General features: G+C 36.5%; 1 protein-coding gene across 1 annotated transcript in view; it reads right to left on the bottom strand.

Moving 5' to 3' along the window:
* The window catches only part of si:dkeyp-115e12.6 (centromere protein F), a 30,725-nt gene extending 8,795 nt beyond the window's left edge, over nt 1–21,930 (bottom strand). The window contains exons 1-14 of the mRNA XM_058060026.1: nt 21,718–21,930; nt 18,442–18,621; nt 16,100–16,296; nt 13,154–13,248; nt 12,296–12,360; nt 11,358–11,619; nt 9,220–9,413; nt 8,147–8,272; nt 7,931–8,059; nt 5,947–6,069; nt 4,946–5,081; nt 2,487–3,598; nt 731–1,114; nt 430–650 (exon numbers count right to left, since the gene is read on the bottom strand). Of these exons, the coding sequence (XP_057916009.1) occupies nt 430–650; nt 731–1,114; nt 2,487–3,598; nt 4,946–5,081; nt 5,947–6,069; nt 7,931–8,059; nt 8,147–8,272; nt 9,220–9,413; nt 11,358–11,619; nt 12,296–12,360; nt 13,154–13,248; nt 16,100–16,296; nt 18,442–18,603 (3,206 nt within the window). The 5' untranslated portion in view covers nt 18,604–18,621; nt 21,718–21,930. The remainder of the gene's footprint in view (nt 1–429; nt 651–730; nt 1,115–2,486; nt 3,599–4,945; nt 5,082–5,946; nt 6,070–7,930; nt 8,060–8,146; nt 8,273–9,219; nt 9,414–11,357; nt 11,620–12,295; nt 12,361–13,153; nt 13,249–16,099; nt 16,297–18,441; nt 18,622–21,717) is intronic.
* Nucleotides 21,931–22,172: the final 242 nt, after the last annotated feature.

Here is a 22,172-nt window from a genome sequence, read left to right as displayed (position 1 = left end):
TTAAAAGGTGCCCAAAGTGTGGCCTGGGGGCCATTTGTGGCCTGCAGCAGTAAAAAAACATGCATATTTAAGCAAATTGCATTTATTTTTTGCATAAAAATACATAATGAAATAAAATACAAGTCCCGTATGAGCCAATGGTGCCCAAAGTGTGGCCTGGGGGCCATTTGTGGCCTGCAGCAGTAAAAAAACATGCATATTTAAGCAAATTGCATTTATTTTTTGCCCAATATAATATATATATGCAATATATGCATTGCAATCTACTAATATGTTACACTCATATGCACTCTGTGTTTATGCTAGCGGCCCCGCCTCCTCCCACCAAGACAAAGAGATTGTATGACTGACAGAAGCACCAAGGTGCTGAAAGCAATGCACAGAGTGAACCCTCCTCCTCCTCCTCCTCCTCCTCCAGTGTGAGTGTACCTGGTAGACAGCATGCGGCCTTGGAGTCTCTTGGAGGTACAGGAGAGGAGCACCTCGTCTTCTCTGATGACCAGTGCGGAGCGGTCTCCCGGGTCGGGAAGGGTCTGATCCTTCTCGGAAGCGGAGTCGGGCTGGGAAGCTAATCTCCAGATGGCCAACTCCTCGGCTTGCTGCTTGGCCACCTGAGAGAGTCGCTGGAGTTCCTTCTGCTGCGCCTTCACCTGGACGGAAAAAAAAGATGGACGATGGATGAACCTTGGAAGAAAATGAAAATAGAGTCCATCGCTCCAGCTGTAGATACCTGCTGCTTCAGGTGGCAGATGAGGCGTGGAGGTGCTTGTCCTCCATCTTGACCGCACACAGCTTCAGAGGCTTGGATACCTTCAGTGTTAGCGGAGCATACGAGGTGTTCCGCTTGTTGATCGGAGTCGGCGAGATAGTCAGCCGTGACGCTGACTAGAGAATCCACGGAGTCGAGCGCATCGTCTATTTGGCCTTCATCAACAATCTCGCCGACTTTTCCTTCCTCGGCCTTAAGCGAATCCAGCGCTCGTGCGCAGCGCTGCAGTTCCTCGGCCTGGCTGAGGAGGGCGTGGTCCTTCTCCCGAAGCTCGGCGAGAAGCGCGGTGATGTACTGGCTCTGCTTCTCGAAGCCGAGAGTTAGCTGCTGGGTTTGACCGGTCAGCTGGCAGAAGAAAGTGACGAGTACAGCTTATTGTCATTCCAAAACACATTAAAAAAATAATAAAAATTAATAAAATTAAGATTTAAAAAACTTAAATTATACTAGGAAAGCAGGAAGTGAACAAATGTAACAGTTACTGATTGTAAAAATTAAATTTAAAATTAATTAAAAAACTTAAATTATATTAGGAAAGCAGGAAGTGAACAAATGTAACAGTTACAGATTGTAAAAATTAAAATTAAGAAAATTAATTTAAAAAACTTAAATGATATTAGGAAAGCAGGAAGTGAACAAATGTAACAGTTACTGATTGTAAGAATTATAATTAAAATTAAGAAAATTAATAAAAAAAACTTAAATGATATTAGGAAAGCAGGAAGTGAACAAATGTAACAGTTACTGATTGTAAAAATTAAAATTAAAATTAATAAAATTAATAAAAAAAACTTAAATGATATTAGGAAAGCAGGAAGTGAACAAATGTAACAGTTACTGATTGTAAAAATTAAAATTAAGAAAATTAATAAAAAAAACTTAAATGATATTAGGAAAGCAGGAAGTGAACAAATGTAACAGTTACTGATTGTAAAAATTAAAATAAAAATCAAGAAAATTAATAAAAAAAACTTAAATGATATTAGGAAAGCAGGAAGTGAACAAATGTAACAGTTACTGATTGTAAAAATTTAAATTAATTAAAAAACTTAAATGATATTAGGAAAGCAGGGAGTGAACAAATGTAACAGTTACTGATTGTAAAAATTAAAATTAATCAAAAAACTTAAATTATATTAGGAAAGCAGGAAGTGAACAAATGTAACAGTTACTGATTGTAAAAATTAAAATTAATCAAAAAACTTAAACTATATTAGGAAAGCAGGAAGTGAACAAATGTAACAGTTACTGATTGTAAAAATTAAAATTAAGAAAATGAATTTAAAAAACTTAAATGATATTAGGAAAGCAGGAAGTGAACAAATGTAACAGTTACTGATTGTAAAAATTAAAATTAATCAAAAAACTTAAATTATATTAGTAAAGGCAGGAAGTGAACAAATGTAACAGTTACTGATTGTAAAAATTAAAATTGAGAAAATTTATAAAAAAAAACTCAAATGATATTAGGAAAGCAGGAAGTGAACAAATGTAACAGTTAGTGATTGTAAAAGTACCAGATGGAGGGGTAGGATTTAATAAGCTTTGCTTCTTCCTACTCCTTTTGGACATGTGGAACTGGGAACTGATTATGGGATGCATTCAATTGGAATCTGATGCATGTTCAAATGGAATTAAACCATTACCATTACCATTACCATTACCATTACCATTACCATTATTTGGTAGAGCTTACGTTCATTTCGAGTTTGCGTACCTGGTTTTGAAGGGCGGTCAGTTTCACTTGGGACTGCTCAGCACGCTCCGTTTCCTGCGCATTTTCCTTCCTGAGTCGTTCAATCTCCTGCTTGAGGTCCGAGACGTCCGACTCATCCTTCTGGAGGTCGGAGCGAGTCGTCGTGCGCTCCTCTTGGATGAGATCCGCCGTCACGTCGTGCCGGTTTGCGGCCTGGCAGAAGAGGACGTGTTGCTCCGGCAACGGGAGTTTGTTGACGTTGGAGTCGAGTCGGCGGAGCGTGAGACCGCCGGAGTGTTTCTCCTCTTCGTGTCTGCTGCGCTGCAGTTCAGCAAGCTCGCCGGCAAGTTCTTCCACTTTCATGTTCAATTCTCTCTTTGTTGCAGTGATTCGAGTCAGCTCCGCTTTCTCCTGCTCCCGACCTTCTCGCTCTAAAGCCAAGTGGACTTTCACCTGGCCGAGCTGCTCCTTCAGCTGGAGGTTCAACTGCATCATCTCCGTCTCCCGCTCCTCCTGAGCACGCCCGTCCTCGCGTCTCTCCACGTCCGTCTCCAAAGCGGCGAGGGCCTTCCTCAAGCGCTCGCTCTCAGCTTTCTCCTTCTCAAACTGAGTCCTCCACGGCTTCTCCTGCTCGTCTCTGTCAATCATGCCCTGGCCGCTGTGTTTGCGGCTCAGATGTTTCAGACGCGTCCCGGCCTCCGTTTCGGCTCGACGCTGGGCTTCCAGGTCCTCCAGTCGTTTCTGGAGCTCCTCGCGCGCGTCACGCAGCTCGGAACGCAACACGGCGTTCTCCCTCTGGAGGTCGTCGGCGGCTACGGAGTGTTCAGACGTGAGGGAATCAAGAATGAATCGGTCGTTAGAATGCTTCTCCTTGTGGTTTCCTTCTCTGTGGGGACGCTCGGAGTCTGTTAGGATGTGTTCGGAGTCGATGCCTTCTCCCGGTTCTCGGTCGTGGGGGTAAGAGGCAACAATCTGCGGACTCTGTTCCTCTTGTTTGCCCCCTCTTTGCTCTACTCTGGGGGTGACGGGCCTCTTGGTGTATGTTGGAGATGGAGTAGGAGGAGAGAAAGGTTGTCCAACAGGAGACACGTGGACTGTCGGTGTATCGGCATGAGGAGGGGTCGCTTTTTGCTCTGAAGTGGAACATACAGATTATAGAACATGAATATATTTGTATTGCTTTTTACATGGAATATATTCATATTGGAATACTATCATCCCTCCTTTGATACGGTTGATTGGTTGTAAATACTAATAATATTGGACATTTATATATAATTTACTACTCTATGTTATGTTAAACACTTGTGAAAAATTATTAATTGTATTGCTATGCAGTGGCTTTCCTTACAAATTCATAATAATGGCAATAATACTTAGGAACTTAATAGGAATAGAACTTAATAGGAATTAATAATTTCACTTTAAATCATAAAGTGGCCTACGGAGGCATAGACGTAAGATACACTTTTTTATGTTAATATTATTAATCTGTTTATTAATCAGATTTTTACTTGAATATAATTCATTTAGAAACTATTATTGATATTTAAAAATATGTTTGTATATATATTGTAAAAGAATTATTGATATTATATAAGGAAAAAAATGTTTTTTTAAACTCAAAAAGATGTGTAATCTTATTTAAAAATTATTATTATTATTGATATTTAAAATATGTTTGTATATATATATTTTGTAAAATATGTATTCCTATTATGTAAGGTAAAAAAATATTTTTTTAAACTCAAAAAGATATGTAATCTTATTTTGAAAATATTATTATTATTGATATTTAAAATATGTTTGTGTGTATATATATACACATATATATAGTAAAATATTTATTTCTATTATATAAGGTAAAAAAAGTTTTTAAACTCAAAAAGATATGTAATCTTATTTTAAAAATATTATTATTATTGATATTATTATTATTGATATTTAAAAATATATTTGTATGTATATATATATATATTGTAAAATATGTATTTCTATTATATAAGGTAAAAAAATATTTTTTTAACTCAAAAAGATATGTAATCTTATTTTAAAAATATTATTATTATTATTGATATTTAAAAATATGTTTGTGTGTATATATATTGTAAAATATTTATTTCTATTATATACGGTAAAAAAGATTTTTTTCACTCAAAAAATATGTAATTTTTGAAATATTTCTACATAAATGTACTTTTTGACTTTATAAAAACTATTTGTAAATTGCATACATTTTTTAATCAAAAACTATTTTTTGCTGCATGTATCTGTTCTTTCAACTTTGACAGAAAATATTTTTTTTTATTGTCAAATCCAAATATGAAATGAATTATACAAAAGTTGGGTACTCAAATAGTTTGAATATACTTGGAGGTGGCCCTCTGAGTGTGATATATTAGACACCAGCAGGTGGCAGTAAAACCCCCCTTTTTTTTTTTTTACATCTTCCAAGTGCAGTAAAAAGCACTCAAGTGCACCTTGCAGGTCTTTGAGGAGGCGAAGAGCATCGGCTCGCTGCTCTTCCAGCCTACTTGACTCTTCCTCCAAGGCCCGCTCTCTCTTCTTGCTCTGCTCCAGACTTAGCGCCGCGCCCTCCGCATCACGCACGGCGTCCTAATGGATTCCAATGCAAAGAAAGCCATCGATTATTATTTATTTGAAATGCACTTTAGACAGGCAGACATATGTATGGTACATTAAGATATTGTTGAAATATTTACAAAGTCTATTTACTCTGTCCGGTTGAATGCATAATTCAGGGGTGGGCAAACTACGGCCCGGGGGCCACATGCGGTCCACCAAACGTTTGAATCCGGCCCGCCAGTTGCTTTTAAGTATTTCAACTTTTAACATACCAGCTGGCAACATGACTTTCAAGTCGGATGTCTTATTCAGTAAAAAAAAAAAAAAAAAAAATCGTAGTTTGATGTAGTCTGATGTTTAAAGTCAAAGACGAATAATTCAAGGCGTAAAATTATTAAAATTAAAAAAAATATTAAAAAATATTAAAAAATATTAAAAAATATATTAAAAATCATTAAAAATTATGAAAATCATTAAATTATTAAAAAAATATTAAAAATTATTTAAAAATATATTAAAAATTATTTAAAAATATATTAAAAATTATTTTAAAATATATTAAAAATTATTTAAAAATATATTAAAAATCATTAAAAATTATGAAAATCATTAAATTATTAAAAAATATTTTAAAAAAATATTTAAAAAATATTTAAAAAATATTAACAATTTTTTAAAAATTATTAAAAATATTTAAAATTATTAAAATTATTAAAATTATTAAAATTATTAAAATTATTAAAATTATTAAAATTATTAAAATTATAAGCGTAAAATCATGTGTGTTAAATATATGTTCTGGCCCCCCGCACAATTTTGTTTACTCAATGCGGCCCATGAGTCAAAAAGTTTGCCCACCCCTGGCATAATTGATGCCGGTGCGTTATTGTTGTACCTGGAGTTTGGCTTGGATTTGAATCTCTTTCTTCTGACTCTCCTGCAGCTGTCTCTCGCTGAACTTCACTTGTTCCTTCAAGGACGCCGACTCTTTATCCAGGGCTTGCTTCTGCAGAGACAGCTGACACGGCAAAACAAACAAACAAACAATCAATATAAAAAAGTATATGAGTTGAAAATAACGACAAAAAGGAAATGGTAATGTAGCCAAAACACTGAGAAGGAGAAAAAAAAGCAAGCGGGCCAATCAGAGATCAATACAAACAAATCCTCCTTCGTCATCACATGAATTAGTTCGTCTGCTTCCCAGGCTGTCATGGCGACATCACTCAGCATTCCTCGACGTGTGTGAGTAAAAAAAAAAAGAAAAAGTCAACCAAAATCACAACATGACGTCTTGTTGCCATGCCAACGTAGCGACATGCCTTCACAACCCGTCTTGCACAGAACGACAATGGCTGTTATGGATTGGCGGCACACTTTCGTATAAAATACATTCAGCGTCACCGTCGTTACCTTTGCTGCTCAACCTTTCCGCTGGGGGGGGGGAGTAAAGGAAAAGGAGAAAAGGAAAAGGATGAAGCAGAGTTCAGAGGAGGTGGAAGGAAAACAGAGAGCGAGAGAGAGAGAAAGGCGAAGGAAAAATGCAAGCATGGATGAAGAAACGAGATAAGTTTATTGACCTTTGGCACAATAAGTGAGAAGGGGTGAAAGGGAGAGGAGGAGGAGGAGGAGGAGGAGGAGAAGGGAGGAAGATAAGCAGACGATCATCTTTTTCCCAATACAAGGACGCATAGAGGAAGTAGGGATAGACAAGAAAGAAAGACACTTATTTTTATATATATTTTATTTTATTATTATTTTATTAATTTTTTTATTATTATTTTATTTATTATTTTATTTTTTAATTATTATTTTATTTATTATTTTATTTTTTTATATTATTTTATTTTATATATATGTTAATATTAATTAATATATGTTAATATTATTAATGTGTTTATTAATCAGATTTTTACTTGAATATAATTCATTTAGAAATTATTATTGATGTTTAAAAATATGTTTGTATATATATATATATATATATATTGTAAAAAAAATATTTATGTTATATAAGGTAAAAATATATTTTTTTAACTCAAAAAGATATGTAATCTTATTTTTAAAATATTTCTACATAAACTTTGACTTTATAAAAACTATTTGTAAAAAAAATATTTGTAAAAAAACTATTTAAAAATAATTGCATAAATTAATTGCATAAATTAATTGCATAAATAAATTTCATTTTCTACTGACAAAGAAAGAAAGCCACTTATTTTTTTAAAAAATTATATGTTAATATTAACATATGTTAATATTATTAATGTGTTTATTAATCAGATTTTTACTTGAATATAATTCATTTAGAAATTATTATTGATATTTAAAAATGTTTGTATATATATTGTAAAAAATGTATTTATCTTATATAAGGTAAAAAATATTTTTTTAACTAAAAAAATATGTAATCTTATTTTTAAAATATTTCTACTTAAATGTAATTTTTGACTTTATAAAAACTATTTGTAAATTGCATACATTTTTTAATCAAAAAATATTTTTTGCTGCATGTATCTGTTCTTTCAACTTTGACAGAGAATTTCTTATTTTAAAAATAAACTGCATTTTTTAATTCATTTTCTATTGACAAAGAAAATTTGCATAAGATGTCATTAATAAACCCGGGTTCAATTCCACTCTCGGCCATCTCTGTGTGGAGTTTGCATGTTCTCCCTGTGCATGAGTGGGTTTTTTTTTTTTTAATTCCGGGTACTCTGGTTTCCTCCCACATTCCAAAAAACATGCTAGGTTAATTAGCGACTCCAAATTGTCCATAGGTATGAATGTGAGTGTGAATGGTTGTTTGTCTATATGTGCCCTGTGATTGGCTGGCTGGGCCACCAGTCCAGGGTGGACCCCCTGCTGTGTGTGTTCACCTTGTCAACCTGAGCCTGCAGGCCATTGTGAAGCGTCCTGGCCTGCTGGAGCTCCTGGTTGAGTTTATTGGCCTCCTGTTGATGCTGCTTCTCCATGCCTTGTTTCTCCTTCTGCAGCTCCAGCAGGTCCTGCCCCCGAACAAACACGCCCAACGTGAGCCAACAACAAGATACGTATCGTGAATGAGATGATTTGCGTCTTCAGTCCGTTCTCACCCTCTGATGTTGCTTCTCCAGCTCCTTCGTGCGTTGTTGGTGCTGCAGTCGACCGCTCTCGGCGTTCTGCCTCTGACACTTGAGCTCCTCTTGAATCTGCTTCAGTCTCAGTTCAGCAACCGAGGCCTGCAAGGGACGACGGCACACGTCTGATAAATATGTTAATATTGTTAATATTAATTAACATATGTTAATATTATTAATCTGTTTATTAATCAGATTTTTACATGAATATAATTCCTTTTGAAATTATAATTGATATTTAAAAATGTTTGTATCTATATTGTAAAAAAATATTTATGTTATATAAGGTAAAAAAATATTTTTTTAACTCAAAAAGATATGTAATCTCATTTTTAAAATATTTCTACGTAAAGTTTGACCTTATAAAACTATTTGTAAAAAATATTTAAATAAATTGCATAAATTAATTGCATAAATAAATTTCATTTTCTACTGACAAAGAAAGAAAGCCACTTATTTTTAAACATTTTTATATGTTAATATTGTTAATATTAATTAACATATGTTAAAAATTATTAATGTGTTTATTAATCAGATTTTTACTTGAATATAATTCATTTAGAAATTATTATTGATATTTAAAAATGTTTGTATATATATATTGTAAAAAAATTATTTATGTTATATAAGGTAAAAAAATATTTTTTAACTAAAAAAAATATGTAATCTTATTTTTAAAATATTTCTATGTAAGGTTTGACCTTATAAAAACTATTTGTAAAAAAACTATTTAAAATAAATTGCATAAATTAATTGCATAAATAAATTTCATTTTCTACTGACAAAGAAAGAAAGCCACTTATTTTTATAGACGGCACACGTCCGATAAATATGACCTTACGATCACCGGGGTGCCATCTCTGTTTTCCTTTATTGTGGTTGGACGATTGAAATTAGCATATGCAAATAAGAGTAAAAACCGCAGACCCATACTCGACCTCTGGATTGTTCCACAGCCAACAAAAAGAAGTTTTCTCTTTTAACAAGGCATATAAAAGGGCACCCCGATTGAGTAGTAGTACTCCGAATAGTAGTACATCGTACATTACCCGTTCACTCTCCTGGCTTATCCGCGTGCGAGCTGCGCTGAGCTCGTTGTGCGCCCTCTGCAGGCCGAGCTCGCTGGAGGCCATCTTCTTCTTGCTCTGTTCCGTGTCACGCTGGAGAGACTTCAGGAACTCGTTTTTTCCACTCAGCTCTTCCTCCAAAGATGATATGCGGTGCTGCATTCGGGACAAAGACGCTGGTGGATGGGGAAAAAAAACACGTTAGAAATAACTAAAAATGTTATTTTATATTTCGGTGAGCGATGACCCATTTACTGTGTTCTAAACCCAAGAATGGGTGTGGAAAAAAACGTACCACTTCCACACTGAATGAGAAGAGTACTTCTATTCACTCGATCATGTCTGACATGCCATGTCTCAATAACGGTACATTACTGACGCCTAGTGGCCGGAATACTACATATATCTTTGTCTTTCAATATTTTTGGACCAATAATACCACATAATCAACCATAAAATATAATATATCGCTAAAATAATGTTAGGGACGACTGTATAAAATACAAAATTAAAGATGGCTGTAGTTGTCTTATTTCATATCCGGAGTGCTCTAGTAATAATAATAATAATTATTATTATTATTATTATTATCATCATCAATAATAATATTAATTAATATTAAATAATAATTAATTAATATAATCATATATATATATATATATATATATATATATATATATATATATATATATATATGTCTCAATAACGGTACATTACTGACGCCTAGTGGCCGAAATACTACATATATCTTTTTGTCTTTCAATATTTTTGGACCAATAATACCACATTATCAACCATAAAATATAATATATTGATAAAATAATGTTAGGGACGACTGTATGAAATACAAGTTTAAAGATGTAGATGTCTTATTTCATATCTGGAGTGCTCTAGTAATAATAATAATAATTATTAATTAATATAATAATATTAATTAATATTAAATAATAATTAATTAATATAATAATATTAATTAATTAATATAATTAATTAATATAATAATAATATTAATTAATATAATTAATTAATAATATTACTAATTATTATTGTTATGTCTATCATGTCTGACATGCCATGTCTCAATAACGGTACATTACTGACGCCTAGTGGCCGGAATACTACATATATATTTTGTCTTTCAATATTTTTGGACCAATAATACCACATAATCAACCATAAAATATAATATATCGCTAAAATAATGTTAGGGACGACTGTATGAAATACTAGTTTAAAGATGTAGATGTCTTATTTCATATCTGGAGTGAATTATAATTAATTAATAATAATAATTATAATTAATCAATAATAATTAATATTAAATAATAATTACTTAATGAAATTATAGTATAATAATTATATTAATTAATTGAATTAATATATTAATTTAATAATGATAATAATAATTATTAATTAATAATAATTAATATTAAATCATAATTACTTAATGAAATTATAGTATAATAATTATATTAATTAATTGATATAATTAATAAATAATATTAATAATTATTATTGTTATGTCTATCATGTCTGACATGCCATGTCCCAATAACGGTACATTACTGACGCCTAGTGGCCGGAATACTACATATATCTTTTATCTTTCAATATTTTTGGACCAATAATACCCCATAATCAATCAATGTCAATATCAATATCAATAAATCAATATCGATAAAATAATGTTAGGGATGACTGTATAAAATACAAGTTTGAAGGTGGCTATAGATGTCTTATTTCATATCTGGAGTGCTCTAGTAATAATAATAATTATTATCATTAATACTTATTATTATTATTAATAATAATTAATATTAAATAATAATTAATTAATATAATTATATTAATTAATATAATTAATTAATAATATTTATATAATTTTTTCTTTTGGTATATACCATGTCTATATCGACCAAGAACAAAATAATAAAAGATGGCTGATACGGAGGAGGACGTCTGGGATTAAATGAGTTACATGAGGTGCTCCACTTAGCTAGTTAGCATAAAAAAAGTCTGACTCTTGCCCAACCTAGAATGGCTAAAGTGCAGATGGTGTTTATGTTTCCCGACCTTAAAAGGAGCGCAACAAAAACAAACGGAGAAACCATTTGACTCACTTTCCGTTTGCGCTCTGATCTCTCGCTCGCCCTCTGAAGCCTCCTGCCGTGATTGGCCGTGATGGACGATGTCGCCACATGGCGTCTGGGGAGAAGATGGAGATGGTCTCTTGGCTCCGGGCCCCGGGTCGTCGCGCTCCCACGGAAACACTGCCAGAGGAGCGGCAAAAGAGTCCGATTGGTCGGACGGGTGGCTGCGGGGCGTGGTCTTGAGTTGCCGCGGCAACGGTGTGGAGGGAGTCTCTGAGAACGGGAGCCGCTGCTGAAAGGGACACGGAAAAACAAAACCATGGCTTTTGTTTTGTTTGAAAAAGAATATACTAAAAAAAAAATAATAATTATAAAATTTATAAAATAAAAATAATAATTTATAAAATAAAAAAATAATTAATTAAAAAAATATTATTATATTATAAATATTTAAAGACAAATTCTATGTAGTATTGTGGACACTAGGCATTATTAATGTTATGAACGTAACGCTAGATTACATTAGCTTTCACACTGCATCAAGTGGAATTAAAAAAAAAAAGATTCTCCTCTTATTGAGTGTGGAAGTGGTACATTTTCGGCTTCTTTTGTCCTTCTTCGCCACTACTTTTTAGGCACTATAAGTTTCAAATCAGACCATTGGGGAGGCTAAATGGTTAAGTTTGAAAGCTTGTTATTTTAGCGGCGCCCCCCGCGGTGATCCCGTAGCCTGCGTACTGTGATGTAAACATAAAATAATAATAAGTGTAAAAGTGACGATAAGGGTGTTATTTCATGTCTGGAGGTACTAGTATCTACTAGTATTTAGAAAAAACATAACCAGATTTTCTATGTTCTGACTACAAAAATACTCCTTTTATTAATATTGAACCCCAATTTGCATAAATTCACTAACTGTGGGCGGGGTCTTGAACCAATTAACAGCGACAAACGAGGGATGTACTCACTCGGATGCGGAGGGACCGGCTCTCAGCTTCCTCTCTCGGGCTTGTCCTATCCTCATTTCGGCTCCCTGAAGGACAAAAACACATGAATGAATCCTACTTGGTTGCACAGCGGTCGAGTGGTTAGCGCATAGACCTCACAGCTAGGAGAACCGAGTTCAATTCCACTATCTGCCATTTTTGTGTGGAGTTTGCATGTTCTACCCCGTGCATGCGTGGGTTTTCTCCGGGTATTCCGGTTGTCTCCCACATTCCAAAAAAAACATGCTAGGTTAATTAGCGACTCCAAATTGTCCATAGGTATGAATGTGAGTGTGAATGGTTGTTTGTCTATATGTGCCCTGTGATTGGCTGGCTGGCCACCAGTCCAGGGTGTACCCCGCCTTACGCCCGAAGACAGCTGGGATAGGCTCCAGCCCCCCCTCGACCCTCGTGAGGAAAAGCGGTAGAAAATGAATGAATCAATCCTACTTGGTTGCACAGTGGTCGAGTGGTTAGCGCATAGACCTCACAGCTAGGAGAACCGAGTTCAATTCCACTATCGGCCATTTTTGTGTGGAGTTTGCATGTTCTACCCCGTGCATGCTTGGTTTTTTTCCGGGTATTCCGGTTTCCTCCCACATTCCAAAAACATGCTAGGTTAGTTAGCGACTCCAAATTGTCCATAGGTATGAATGTGAGTGTGAATGGTTGTTTGTCTATATGTGCCCTGTGATTGGCTGGCGACCAGTCTAGAGTGTACCCCGCCTTACGCCCGAAGACAGCTGGGATAGGCTCCAGCACCCCCTCGACTCTCGTGAGGAAAAGCGGTAGAAAATGAATGAATGAATGAGTGGATAATACAGGGAGTCGGACGGTTACCGTGGTGATCCCAGGGCGAGGTAGCGCTCCAGCAGGGTGTCGAGAAGGGAGTGGTGTCCGCTGACCTGTGCAACTTCTCGAGTTCTGCTTCAAGCCTGAAAAAAAACAGATCAAACAGATGAACACTACCGCTCGAAAAAGTTTGGGATCACTCGGGAATGTCTTTGTTTTCCAAAGAAAAACATTTTTCATACATTTTGCAAACAATTTTTTCCATTTCACAAAATTTTTTATCCATTTCCCAAACAATAAAAATGAATGATATGATTTTGAAAGAAGGATGTACATTTTAGCATAGAGGCCTACTATCAACAACTGTCAGTCCTCTGCATCAATCTCCTGGTATGGCACAAACTGGGTCTAACAAGGACACAAAAACGCTGCACAACTGTGCAAGAAGACATATCTGAGAGTGTTTTCCAAAGAAAAACACATTTTCATGCATTTCGCAAACATTTTTATCCATTTCACAAACAATGAAAATGAAGGATCTACATTTTTTTAATATCCTCTGCATCAATCTCCTGGTATGGCTGCTAATCCAAGTTCATCATTTTATAAGGCTAATAGATGATTAGAAAAGCAGTCTAAAAAATCTAAACTAAAACTAAAATCTCTTACCATGCTGTTAACTACTCCCTTCAGAGAGCAGCACAAATTGGGTCTAACAAGGACACAAAAATGCCGCACAAATATCTGAGAGTGTGTAGTTTAAGACAAAGACGCCTTATCGTAATAGTAAATAGTAGCCGTCAAACACCAGTGTCGGTATCAACAGTGCGCAAATGCGCAAACCTAGCCTAAACCAAGTCTAACAAGGACAGAAAAACGCTGCACAAATATCTGAGAGTGTGTAGTTTAAGACAAAGACGCCTCACAGGTCGTCACCTGGCAGCTGCGCTAAATAGTAGCCGTCAAACACCAGTGTCAGTATCAACAGTGCGCAAATGCACAAACCTAGTCTAAACCAAGTCTAACAAGGACAGAAAAACGCACAAATATCTGAGAGTGTGTAGTTTAAGACAAAGACACCTTATCGTAATAGTAAATAGTAGCCGTCAAACACCAGTGTCAGTATCAACAGTGCGCAAATGCGCAAACCTAGCCTAAACCAAGTCTAACAAGGACACAAAAACGCTGCCCAAATATCTGAGAGTGTGTAGTTTAAGACAAAGACGCCTTATCGTAATAGTAAATAGTAGCCATCAAACACCAGCGTCAGTATCAACAGTGCAGAAATGCAAAAACCTAGTCTAAACCAAGTTTAACAAGGACAGAAAAACGCTGTGCAAATATCTGAGAGTGTGTAGTTTAAGACAAAGACGCCTCACAGGTCGTCACCTGGAAGCTGCGCTAAATAGTAGCCGTCAAACACCGGTGTCAGTATCAACAGTGCGCAAATCTAGTCTAAACCAAGTCTAACAAGGACACAAAAACGCCGCACAAATATCTGAGAGTGTGTAGTTTAAGACAAAGACACCTCACAGGTGGTCACCTGGCAGCTGCGCTAAATAGTAGCCGTCAAACACCAGTGTCAGTATCAACAGTGCGCAAATGCGTAAACCTAGTCGAAACCAAGTCTAACAAGGACACAAAAACGCCGCCCAAATATCTGAAAGTGTGTAGTTTAAGACAAAGACGCCTCACAGGTCGTCACCTGGCAGCTGCGCTAAATAGTAGCCGTCAAACACCGGTGTCGGTATCAACAGTGCGCAAACCTAGTCTAAACCAAGTCTAACAAGGACACAAAAACGCCGCCCAAATATCTGAGAGTGTGTAGTTTAAGACAAAGACGCCTCACAGGTCGTCACTTGGCAACTGCGCTAAATAGTAGCAGTCAAACGCCAGTGTCAGTATCAACAGTGCGGAAATGCGTAAACCTAGTCGAAACCAAGTCTAACAAGGACACAAAAACGCTGCACAAATATCTGAGAGTGTGTAGTTTAAGACAAAGACGCCTTATCATAATAGTAAATAGTAGCCGTCAAACACCAGTGTCAGTATCAACAGTGCAGAAATGCAAAAACCTAGTCTAAACCAAGTCTAACAAGGACACAAAAACGCCACACAAATATCTGAGAGTGTGTAGTTTAAGACAAAGACGCCTCACAGGTCGTCACCTGGCAGCTGCACTAAATAGTAGCCGTCAAACACCAGTGTCAGTATCAACAGTGCGCAAATGCGCAAACCTAGTCTAAACCAAGTCTAACCAAGACACAAAAACACTACACAAATATCTGAGAGTGTGTAGTTTAAGACAAAGACGCCTCACAGGTCGTCACCTGGCAGCTGTGCTAAATAGTAGCTGTCAAACACCAGTGTCAGTATCAACAGTGCGCAAATGCGTAAACCTAGTCGAAACCAAGTCTAACAAGGACACAAAAACGCCGCACAAATATCTGAGAGTGTGTAGTTTAAGACAAAGACGCCTTATCGTAATAGTAAATAGTAGCCGTCAATCACCAGTGTCAGTATCAACAGTGCGCAAATGCGCAAACCTAGCCTAAACCAAGTCTAACAAGGACACAAAAACGCTGCCCAAATATCTGAGAGTGTGTAGTTTAAGACAAAGACGCCTCACAGGTCGTCACCTGGCAGCTGCGCTAAATAGTAGCCGTCAAACACCAGTGTCAGTATCAACAGTGCGCAAACCTAGCCTAAACCAAGTCTAACAAGGACACAAAAACGCTACACAAATATCTGAGAGTGTGTAGTTTAAGACAAAGATGCCTTATCGTAATACTAAATAGTAGCCGTCAAACACCAGTGTCGGTATCAACAGTGAACCAGCCACTTCAGGATGCTGGACTTCCAAGAACCGGACCGCCAAAAAAAGCCATATCTCAGACTGGACAAAAAAATTCCCAAGTGATCCCAAACTTTGGAGCGGTAGTGTAGATATTACGTTGTGACCTCATGATATTTTTACATTACTGCCGTGTTGACCTTTTCACTTCCTGTGTGAGTTTGTTGCCGAGGGTCCGGGCGGCATCCAACTGGCCTTCCAACGAGCACACTTGGGCCTGCTTGGTCTGAAGCTCCTGGCCGAGGCGCTGACCGCTGGTCACGGCCGACTTGACCTCCTCGCGGACACTTTGAAGCTCCCTGTGCGCCGCTTGGAGCTCCACGCGCGCCTCCTCGTACTATAGGAGGAACACAAGGCTGTTATTATGAAAGGAGCGGTTAAACAAAGGTAATCAACGAGGCCGTGGGTGAGGGACGGTAAGCCTCCCTTCAGACAACAGCATGGGTCTGTCCGACTCTCCCCAAATCCCAAATCCTTCTAATATGTGCCCCTTGTGAAAGAAGAACTGATCCAATTTCCCTGAAGTTAGCACGACAGGTTTCAAGCTCCAGTGTAAATATTTGTCTCAAGCTGGCGTGTCTCCACTGGTGTCCAACATACGCGCTAACCACTCGACCGCTGTGCAACCAAGTAGGATTCATTCATTCGTTCATTTTCTACCGCTTTTTCCTCACGAGGGTCGCGGGGGTGCTGGAGCCTATCCCAGCTGTCTTCAGGCGAGAGGCGGGGTACCACCCTGGACTGGTGGCCAGCCAATCACAGGGCACATATAGACAAACAACCATTCACACTCACATTCATACCTATGGACAATTTGGAGTCGCTAATTAGCCTAGCATGTTTTTGGAATGTGGGAGGAAACCGGAGTACCCGGAAAAAACGCACGCAAACTTCACACAGAGATGGCCGAGGGTGGGATTGAACTCCGGTCTCCAAGCTGTGAGGTGTGCGCGCTAACCACTCGACCACTGTGCAACCAAGTAGGATTCATTCATTCATTTTCTACCTCTTTTTCCTCACGAGGGTCGTGGACGTGCTGGAGCCTATCCCAGCTGTCTTCAGGCGAGAGGCGGGGTACACCCTGGACTGGTGGCCAGCCAGCCAATCACAGGGCACATATAGACAAACAACCATTCACACTCACATTCATACCTATGGACAATTTGGAGTCGCTAATTAGCCTAGCATGTTTTTGGAATGTGGGAGGAAACCGGAGTACCCGGAGAAATCCCACACAAACTCCAAACAGAGATGGCCGAGGGTGGGATTGAACTCGGGTCTCCAAGCTGTGAGGTCTACGCGCTAACCACTTGACCGCTGTGCAACCAAGTACGATTCATTCATTCATTCATTTTCTACCGCTTTTCCTCACAAGGGTCGCGGGGGTGCTGGAGCCTATCCCAGCTGTGTTCGGGTGAGAGGCGGGGTCTGACTGGTGGCCCAGCCAATCACAGGGCACATATAGACAAACAACCATTCACACTCACATTCATACCTATGGACAATTTGGAGTCGCTAATTAGCCTAGCATGTTTTTGGAATGTGGGAGGAAACCGGAGTACCCGGAGAAAACCCACGCAAACTCCACACAGAGATGGCCGAGGGTGGGATTGAACTCGGGTCTCCTAGCTGTGAGCGCTACGCGCTAACCACTCGACCGCTGTGCAACCAAGTAGGATTCATTCATTCATTTTCTACCGCTTTTCCTCACAAGGGTTGTGGGGGTGCTGGAGCCTATCCCAGCTGTCTTCGGGTGAGAGGCGGGGTACACCCTGGACTGGTGGCCAGCCAGCCAATCACAGGGCACATATAGACAAACAACCATTCACACTCACATTCGGAATCGCCAATTAACCTAGCATGTTTTTTGGAATGTGGGAGGAAACCGGAGTACCCGGAGAACACGCAAACTCCACACAGAGATAACCGAGAGTGGAATTGAACCCCGGGTCTCCTAGCTGTGAGGTCAGCGCACTAACCACTCGACCACTGTGCAGCCCAAAATCCTTGTTAGACATGAAAATGTGTGTATATTCCCTTTTCTGTGTATTCTAAAGATACAAAAACAGCTAAAAAGAGACCGCTAAAAAGAAGCAGCGAAGAACGCACAAAATGGGACGCATCTACTTCTGAAAAAAAATCCAAAAAAAGGCTTGAAAAAAAAATGTGACCTGCATTTTAAGCTAGCTACAGCGACACTGTTATTATTATTATTATTATTATTGTTTTGCTGAAGAACTAGTTTACTGGCATTGTGACACCAAGGTTTGAACAGCGTCTGCTCGGAGCATGTGCCCGAATACAGTGCACCTTGCTGGGCTAACTCCGCTCTATACTTTGCTTCTCCTGGTAGTCGTGATATCGTGATATTTTGTTAGGACAAATCAACAGGAAATAAGACATTTGTTATCGGTATCGGTACCGAAGAACTGAACAACTGAAGAAGAACCGACGTCTTGTGAGTAACAACGTCTGCTCGTACCTTCGCCGTTTGTTTATCGTAGCTAATCTGGATGTTGTCCAGCTGCAGCTGCTTCTGCTTGTTCTCCCTGGACAGACGCTCCTGGTGGATCTGCAGCTCCTTCACCTTTTGCAGAACCCGACCCGACAAGCCCACGGTCCAGTCGTCCTCGGCCCAACTCATGTCGCTCTCCGCTCAGGCCTGGCAAAAACCACAAAAGACCGATGGTGTGTTAATTCTGTTCAGTTTTGCATACACGGAAGTCGGCGTGGAGTAGTATCGCTCAGGAATTAGACAGGTCCCGCGGCTCCTATGCCGGTTGATGAAAACAGGCGACACAGAACCAGGAAGAGGACGACTCGGATTGGAATAAAGTCTGTTCATGGTCCAGGGACCCACTTTAATTCCTAGCGTCTGAATGTATGGAGGACCAAAACTGCCAAAATAATAAATAAATAAATAAATAAAAGTGAAAATAAAAACAAAAATCTAAAAAAAAAAAAATCAAAAAATTAAATACACAAAAATAAATATAAATGGAAATAAAAACAAAAATAAAAAAATATATACATAAATAAATAAATAAAAGCAAAAATAAATACAAAAATAAAAAACAAGATTCAAAAATTAAAAATAAATACAAAAATAAATGTAGAAATAAATACAAAAATAAAAAAAAAGATTCAAAAATTAAAAATAAATACAAAAATAAATGTAGAAATAAATACAAAAATAAATATATAAATAGAATTACATATTACATTTATTGATATGTAATTCTATTTATATATTTATTTTTGTATTTATTTTTAATTTTTGAATCTTGTTTTTTATTTTTGTATTTATTTTTGCTTTTATTTATTTATTTATGTATATATTTTTGTATTTTTGTTTTTATTTCCATTTATATTAATTTTTTTGTATTTAATTTTTTGATTTTTTTTTCATTGCAGAGTGCTTTTATTTATTTATTGATATGTAATTCTATTTATATATTTATTTTTGTATTTATTTTTAATTTTTGAATCTTGTTTTTTATTTTTGTATTTATTTTTGCTTTCATTTATTTATGTATATATTTTTGTTTTTATTTCCATTTATATTAATTTTTTTGTATTTAATTTTTTGATTTTTTTTCATTTTTGTTTTTATTTTCACTTTTATTTATTTATTTATTTATTATTTTGGCAGTTTTTGGTCCTCCATATGGATGTGTGTTACGTTGCTATGGATTGGTCTCATGAGGATGTCACTGATGAGCAACTGTGACTCCATGTTTTACAACCCTCTCAATAAGGACCTTTTTTTTTCCCCCCCTTAAAAAGCTCCATGCCGTCATTGAAGTCGGGCTTGCTGACATTTTGACAACACATTAGCTAAAACGGAAATAAAGGAAAAATAAAAGATGACGCCCTGACCAAACCTGTAAGAGAATAATTGTCTACATAGTTTAAACCTGCTCTTTAGCCTGAAGGCTTGTGTCAATATTTCTGTATCCATAAAAGAGGCTTGCAGTCACAGAACCTTGACTAGATTTTACACTGTATAAGATTGCATCATGTACAGCAAGGCTACTCAAACTCAGCCTGCAAAATAAGACATAAGATCCGCCCATGAGTTCGATTCCGAATGAGGGAGCGGTTTTTTGCAGCAGTTTCCTGATGACTGATTCCTGATACTACTACTACTAGTAGTAAGCTAATATTAGCCTGCTTATTGTCTTGCTTATTAGCTTGCTTTTGCTCTATTATATGAAATTTGTCAGAGATTTTTTTGTAAAAAAATAAAATAAAAATAAAAAAATCAATAACAAATATCAAATTATTTAGCTGTGCTTAAGAACATTTTAGGGGGACCCAATTATATGAAATAATAAATAAATAAAAACCAAAAAAATCAATAACAAATATCAAATTATTTAGGGTGCCCTATTATATGAAATTTGTCAGATATTTGTTGTAGAAAAAATAATAAATAAATAAAAAAAATACAAAAGAAAATCAATAACAAATATCAAATTATTTAGGGGTGCTTAAGAACATTTTAGGGGGACCCAATTATATGAAATAATAAATAAATAAATACAAAAAAAATCAATAACAAATATCAAATTATTTAGGGTGCCCTATTATATGAAATTTGTCAGATATTTTTTGTAGAAAAAATAATAAATAATATTAAAAAATCAATAACAAATATCAAATTATTTAGGGTGCCCTATTATATGAAATTTGTCAGATATTTTTTGTAGAAAAAATAATAAATAATATTAAAAAATCAATAACAAATATCAAATTATTTAGGGTGCCCTATTATATGAAATTTGTCAGATATTTTTTTTAGAAAAAAATAATAAATAAATAAAAAATACAAAAAAAATTCAATAACAAATATCAAATGATTTAGGGGGTCTTAAGAACATTTTAGGGAGTCCCTATTATATGAAATCAGAGATTTTTTGTAGAAAAAATAATAAATAATAAAAAAATACAAAAGAAAATAAATATCAAATTATTTAGGGCCCCTATTATATGAAATTTGTCAAAAAAAAAATGTAAAAAAAAATCTATAAAAAATATAAAATTATTTAGGGTGACTGAAGAACATTTTAAGGGGTACTAAAGACCCCCTAAAATAGGCCTAATGACGCCACTGCCTTGCACTAGTCTCTTCCAGTAGGTCCTTTAACACCTTATCCACACGGAAATGTTACCGGAATATTATCCGGGCAGGTTGAAAATAATAATTTAAAAATAATTTAAAAATAATAATACCAGTGGGAGACTTATTAGGCTGCTGCCCCAGTGAGCCGACCTCTGCTAAGAGCATGATTGATAGATTGATGTATTGATAGATGGAGTGAGAGCTCGCAACAAACAAGAAAAATCATTGCACCTAAAACTTCCTTGTTGTCTGGTGGTTGGAGAACCCGGATGTAGAGGATCTTTGGCCAGTGTTTTTTCAGTAGTCTGCTTTTTTTTAATACTATTTAGTACAATTCAGTTGAATAGCTTTTGAGACACCAACTATGAGTTCACATAATAATAAAACGAATGGTAGCTTTAACTAGCATACAAATAAAGTGTCTTTGTGTTTGTCTTCATTGTTTAGAGAAGGGCGGAGCTTCGGTTGAGCAGCTGGACATTGGCTTAAATAGTCAGCATGGGATCACGGGGTCCAGTTCGGAAGTCATGTACTTTATTTCCGTTTATGTTGCCGCCACAGCCATTCACCTGTCAATCAACTGACAATAAAGCGCTAGCCGTGATATGCTAGCAAGCCGGTTAAGCTACTCACCATTCACTTTCGAAGAGTTCACAAAAGAGCGCCAAACGAAAGGCAGCCTCATGTACTGGTCACTGTGGTAAAACAAAAAAAAAAAACAAAACACTAGTTCAGTTCCAGTTATGTAAAGAAACGATTAATAACGTCCGTGGCGTTGTGTTGTCATCGTCTTCCACATAGCAAACATCAACGCCGCACGTCGCGTGCAGCTGACAAGCGGGCAAAAAGGGGTTGTGACACGAGGCGGGGCGTGGTTTAGTGACGTAGATGGGCGGTCCTTGTCGTTCATAGAACCTCGCACGACCCCTAGCGGTCAAAATATGTTATGTTGCGTGACTGCCATGTCTGGACAGGTGCTAGTAAGGATTGGAGCGTCTCTGATAGGATCCTCTTAAAGGGAAATTAAGACTTTTCTTTAAATACTAGTGGTCTAGACTAGAGCTATATATATATATATTTATTTATAT

Source organism: Doryrhamphus excisus, chromosome 2 (assembly GCF_030265055.1).
Source record: "Doryrhamphus excisus isolate RoL2022-K1 chromosome 2, RoL_Dexc_1.0, whole genome shotgun sequence".
Taxonomy (NCBI): Eukaryota; Metazoa; Chordata; class Actinopteri; order Syngnathiformes; family Syngnathidae; genus Doryrhamphus; species Doryrhamphus excisus.
Note: the sequence above shows the minus strand (reverse complement) of the source record. Positions and strands in the feature narration are given on the sequence as shown.